At 40.5% G+C, this 6,000-nt stretch overlaps 1 protein-coding gene across 2 annotated transcripts in view; it reads right to left on the bottom strand.

Moving 5' to 3' along the window:
- Positions 1–3,248: 3,248 nt before the first annotated feature.
- LOC129815678 (helicase with zinc finger domain 2-like) overlaps positions 3,249–6,000 on the bottom strand; it is a 46,581-nt gene continuing 43,829 nt past the window's right edge. For both annotated transcript variants that reach the window (XM_055869680.1, XM_055869681.1), the window contains exons 17-20: positions 5,467–5,676; positions 5,215–5,371; positions 4,919–5,086; positions 3,249–4,620 (exon numbers count right to left, since the gene is read on the bottom strand). In XM_055869680.1, coding sequence (XP_055725655.1) covers positions 4,505–4,620; positions 4,919–5,086; positions 5,215–5,371; positions 5,467–5,676 — 651 coding nt within the window. In that variant the 3' untranslated portion in view covers positions 3,249–4,504. The remainder of the gene's footprint in view (positions 4,621–4,918; positions 5,087–5,214; positions 5,372–5,466; positions 5,677–6,000) is intronic.

Genomic DNA, 6,000 nt, shown 5'->3' with positions numbered 1-6,000 from the left:
GCAGCTCACAGATCACTGCACCTGTACATAGCCCATCTGTAAACACCCCATCTTTCTACCTACCTCATCCCCATACATTATTTATTTATCTTGCTCCTTTGCACCCCAGTATCTCTACTTGCACATTCATCTTTATCAACTAGCCTACCTGGTTAAATGAATGTAATAGTAATTACATTTCTAAAGCCTCAGCCCTCAACTTTTACAGAAACAATGGCGGGGAGGTCATCTTCCAGCAAGCTAATAACCCCAAGAACTAATCCACAAAGAAATGGTTAATTGACCACAAAATCAACATTTTGCAATGGCCATCTCAGTCTCCGAACTTGAACCCCATTGAAAACCTGTGGTTTGAATTGAAGATGGCAGTCCATATGAGCAGACAGGATATCAAGGATCTGGAAATATTCTGTATAGAGGAATGGTCTAAGAACTCTCCCAACCTCATAAAAGATTTTTAGAAAAAGGCTCAGTGGGCCTCCCGAGTGGTGCAGCGGTCTCAGGCACTGCATTGCAGTTCTAGCTGCGTCACTACAGACCCTGGTTTGTTCCCAGGCTGTGTCGCAGCCATCCCGACTGGGAGACCCATGAGGTGGCGCACATTTGGCCCAGCGTCGTCCGAGTTAGGGGAGGGTTTGGCCGGCCGAGTTGTCATTGTCCCATAGCGCTCTAGCGACTCCTGTGGCGGGCCGGGCGCAATGCACGCTGACACACGCTGACACGGTCGCCAGGTGTACGGTGTTTCCTCCGACACATTGGTGTGGCTGGCTTCGGGGTTAAGCGAGCATTGTGTCAAGAAGCAGTGCAGCTTGGCGGGGTCGTGTTTCGGAGGACACACGGCTGTCGACCTTCACCTCTCCCGAGTCCATACGGGAGTTGCAGTGATGCGAAGACTAACTACCAATTGGGGAGAAAATGGATTAAAAAAAGAGAAGGCTCAGCGTCGTTATCTTTGCAAGGGGAGGGTGCTAGACAAGTATTGAAATCAGAGGTGCCAATAATTTTGACACCTATCCTTTTGAGATTTGGTTTTATTACTTATTAAACAAAATATCTTTCTCTGAGTAATTGTATTAGTTTAAAATAATATAATTTCCCAATTTTTTTCTTGCATATAATAGCTCAGTATTTGTATTGTTTAAAATAAATAGTATTTTATGCTCATCTTTATCAAGGGTGCCAATAATTCTGAACCTGAATGTATGTCAGAGGGGATAGAACGTGTTTTGACAGGAAATGCCATGTCAGTTGTGTAGCTGTAAAATCAGATGATCTGACCAAATGACTTCCAGAGAAATGAAACAAGGACAGGAAAGAGTTGAAATGAAAAACCTGAACAGTGGGCAATATTATTTATCACGCATGATATTATAAATACCTCCTGTGACTCGTAATAAGACGAAGCAATTAGCCTACTAAAATGTTTATCTGACTACATAAAGATCATTAAAATATACATGCCAGCATTCGGCAATAAGTTGATGTTGACTAACAAGAATTGATAATTGTCTATATTAAAGGCAGATATTTAATTAACATTACAAAGCATACTTCTAGGCATATAGATCCTAAGGTTAACTGAGAAGACAAAGCATGAACAAAGAAACATTTAAAAAGGCCAGAGGCCTAGGAACCTTCCTCCATGGACTGGATAGAGGATAAGAGAGAGAACAAAGGCAATTTAATTCCATTTATAACATCTGAATGTGTAACTTTTCAACCCAAAACCAACCACCATTAACCAATCAAAACGATACCAAGTTTTTTGTAACCTAAACACACCCAGGCCCAATCTCCACAGGGTGTCACATCATTTAAAGGCTTGTGTGGGGGATGAAACCAATGTAAATAAGACAGAATTCCTGAGAGGACCATAAAAACTTTTTGCATATAGTAATTGAGTTCACCCTATACAGATACAAGTAACCACAAAGATCATAAATACATATAGATAGCATCAGAGTTTCAGATAGAATAATACTATAGTATCCATGTAGGATTCTATCACAGTCAATATTCAGTGGTCTGGATACTGTAACAGAGATATACATTTTGGCCCCTCAGAGGGCGAAAGGCTGACTAGTCCTTTGTTCCTTGACCATTTGCCATGCAGCTCCAGGTGTCAGAGAGCACATCAATTAGTGCCGAGTATACACCTGTAACAGCCATCTGTTTTACAATATGCTAAAGCATGTACACACATTAAAGGTTACTTGTTGTATTGGACCTTAAAATAAGTTCAGATGCCAGAAGGAATTTGACCAGAAGAGGCTGGTGGGAGGAGCTATAAGAGGACAGGCTCATTGTAATGGCTGGAATGGAATAAATGAAACGTTATCAAACACAAACATATGGAAACCACGTTTGACTCCGTTCCACCAATTCCATTCCAGACATTACAATGAGCCCGTCCTCCTATACCTCCCCCCACCAGCCTCCTCTGGTATATACGTATTCATGTTATTGTATGCTTATGTTCCGACTGGGTTGATGAAGTTGTACTGAATTGAAGGCACAACCTATTTTAGTTCCCGTATGTTACGAATCCCTCTGGCCCGACAGTCTAGGGGGGATGGTAATGGGACCCGTAACACAACTCATGCAAATTATTATAGTGACAACGTAACAGTGAGAACAAAAATAACCACAGACAACTAAATTACTACCGTCAAACACTCAAGGTTTATTTAAAAACACACGGTAATGGGGGGAGCAGGAAAAAGGGGCTGAGCGGGACCCAGGGAATGAAAGAATACCAATTCAAAAACACCCCTAAGCTAAACTAGCCTAATTCACAAACAGCTAACTAACTAACCAAAAATACAGGGGGTGGTCCGCCCAGTTCTAACTAGTGTTTTTAACAATATTTAACTACGGGTAGTGTAGCCCAAGGGCGACTTGTCTGGTTACCCCCTTTTCCCACCATTAAACAAACACTCAAACACCATAACCAAAACAATACTCACAGGTGGGGACAAAGTGACATGTAGATGCAAAACACACAAGCGATCTACAGACAGAAGGCATTTACAAAAGAGATTGAGCTCTGGAGAAAACAACTGACAGGGGTTTTAAACCAAGGGAAAGGGACTGTGATTGGGTAGGGGAAAGGAGCAGGTGTCTTCCGATTAGCGACTGATTGATGACTGATTGGGGAATGATTATTGTCACCTGTGAGTAGGGGAGAAGGAGAGAAAAGAAATACACACAGGATACACACAGAAGATTTGTATCCGTAACACCGTAGGAATAGTCATCAGAACCCCACATTTATGGCAAATTAATATCTCAGCAAATTAATATAAGCACCGTATTAATGTCATACTCCTTTGTCACTCATGGATGCAGCAGCAGACACACAATCATGAATAAAGTACATGTGAAGCAGGAAGTGGTGTTTCAAAGCCACTAGAGGACATCCTCCCTCTGGTCCAATTGGATTCCATTTCATCCATCCAGTGATGAGATGCCAGAACATGATCAGTCAAGCCTTACTCACTAGTCATTATTAATCAGTAGTGGGCCAATTCTCAGTGTGCTGGCCAAGGTCCAATCAGACTAATACAATGCATACAATCATAATCTTCCCTCTAGCATACTATTTGTATATGACTGGTACATTTGCATAAACGTGTGTGGGGATTACTCAGATGAGTATATATTAGTCTGTCAGTCAGTGATACTTTGATATGGATATAATAAATGTATATAAGGATAGTTTTAGACATTGCAAACAATATTCAGGTGAAGTCCTGTGAACAGAAAAAAAACTGCTTTATCACAAAAAGAACAAAGCCATTTTTATGATCAGCTATTACTTTATTAAATGATTTAGATCAAAATGAATCCAATCTTTACCATACTACATCTAATATAATCTAGATCTAGTATACACACTGGAAAACACCTAAAGCAGCCAGACTAGGATTAACTAATGCATAGTCCTTTTACTATGAAACATATTTTATAGCATAACATTTCAGTCCGATTTAAGCTTCATTTGGGAAAATACGATAATTTATAAATGGAATGTGATACCTTGAAAAATTGGACCAAAAAGGTCTGCCGTAAAAAACAGTGTAGAAGAACACAGTTGAAATGAAATTGTAAAATACAAATAGTAAGAGAATACAGCCATACAAATGTACACTATCTAGTACAGTTGATTTAAAGATCACAGTATTTGATTCAACAAAAATATAAAACATTTCTCAAAAATATAATTTGAACTTCACTGTAAATAATTGTGCAGAATAACATCTCACAGTTTAAACACACATAAACCAGACACTAAGAGCATAGGTAGTAATTAAAAAAGGAGACCATTGAATAAAATTGAAAGGTCACATTAAAAATGACAGTGAGTGCACTATTTAACTCATTTGACTCAACATTGAAACTAAAGCAACATCGTAAATGTATCCTGAAAAAGTGTTTTTTACTGTTCATTGTGCACCGATCTGGTGCCGAGACCACGTCGCTCAATGTAGACAGTGCTTACAGGCTATTTTCCTACTTTGCGCACAGAGATCTTTTTAGCTTCTGTGACAAAGTTTCTTGCTGTATAATGTTTGAGGAGTTGTCTCCAAGCGCCACTGCGGCTCAACAACTCCTGGTTACCTTTGAGAAAGGAAGAAAATAAATGAGTACAATGACACTGTAGTGTCAGTGTTTCCCAACCCTGGTCCTCCAGTACCCCCAATAGTACTCATCTTTATTGTAACCATGGACACCTGATTCAACTTGTCAACTAATCATCAAGCCCTCAACGAGTTGAATGAGGTGTGTTTGTCCAGGGCTACAATGAAAAGGTGTTCTGTTGGGGGTACTGGAGGACGAGGGTTGGGTAACATTGGTTTAGATCATACTCGTTCCAGTGATCTTTAACATTTATCCCTTGAGGAAACATATCTCTCACCGATAATGCACAGTCCCTCTTTGGCCCTGGTAATGCCCACGTTTATCTGGTTGGGGTCACGAACAAAGCCCACATGTTTGGACAGCCAGGCCCAGTCCGGCTCTGTCTCGATCTCCTTGCTGGGTAAGGAGCGCACAGTGGACAGGATGACATAGCTCCATTCACTTCCTGCATGGGAGACGAAGCAGCGTTGGTTATACCCAGGGCTAACCTAAACCAGTTCAAAAGGACAGCGGGGGACAACCATTGAATCACAATCAAGATGGAACTGAAGGGAAAGTAAGAGAGTAAAACACCTTGACTTTTTGTGATGGTGGTGACCGTGATTTCGTCCAGTTGTATTTTTCTCAGTTCTTTCTTAATTTCGGCCACCTGGGCATTGTAGGGAGATAGGATCGCCATACTCTGTTGTTTTATTTTGGATTCTGTCACCAGCTGCTTGGCGAGCCGAACCTGTAATAAACAAAAAGTTGATTTTGGAAACTCAGTGTACCAGTGGCGTGGAAAGATTTGAGTGTTGGAGTTGAGAAAACCAAGAGGTTCCTTACCACTACGTCTCTCTCCTCCAAATTCGCTTTGGAGTTTTCATTTCCTTTTCCTGTGCTCACAACCAGGCTGACCTCTTCTCCACTGATGTTGCCGAAAACAATGTGCGTCTGCCTGCTGTCAGCCAGAAGGACACTATTTGGGCGATCCACGTCAGTCTTCAGTTTTCCTTCATAATACTCCTCTGATGGGAACTTGCATATATCTTCATGCTACAAAAAGATAGAAGTATTTGTATTTTCTCATTGGATATCAATCCATCTCTATCCGTATCTATATAGTCAAAGGCACCGTAGCATTTTACCTTTGATCAACAATCATGAGATTTTATGATGTGAATTAAGGGTACCATTTTGAATGAATTCATGAAAGACTAAATATAACCCCCTTCTTAAATCAAATGACATTCTATTGGTCACATACACAAATTTTGCAGATGTTATTGTGGGTGTAGCGAAATGCTTGTGTTCCTAGCTCCAATAGTGCAGTAGTATCTAACAATTCACCACAATACACAAATCTAAAAGTAAAAGAAT

This window comes from Salvelinus fontinalis, chromosome 18, assembly GCF_029448725.1.
Source record: "Salvelinus fontinalis isolate EN_2023a chromosome 18, ASM2944872v1, whole genome shotgun sequence".
Taxonomy (NCBI): Eukaryota; Metazoa; Chordata; class Actinopteri; order Salmoniformes; family Salmonidae; genus Salvelinus; species Salvelinus fontinalis.
The sequence above is the reverse complement of the archived record's forward strand: the minus strand, read 5'-3'. Positions and strand labels throughout refer to the sequence as shown.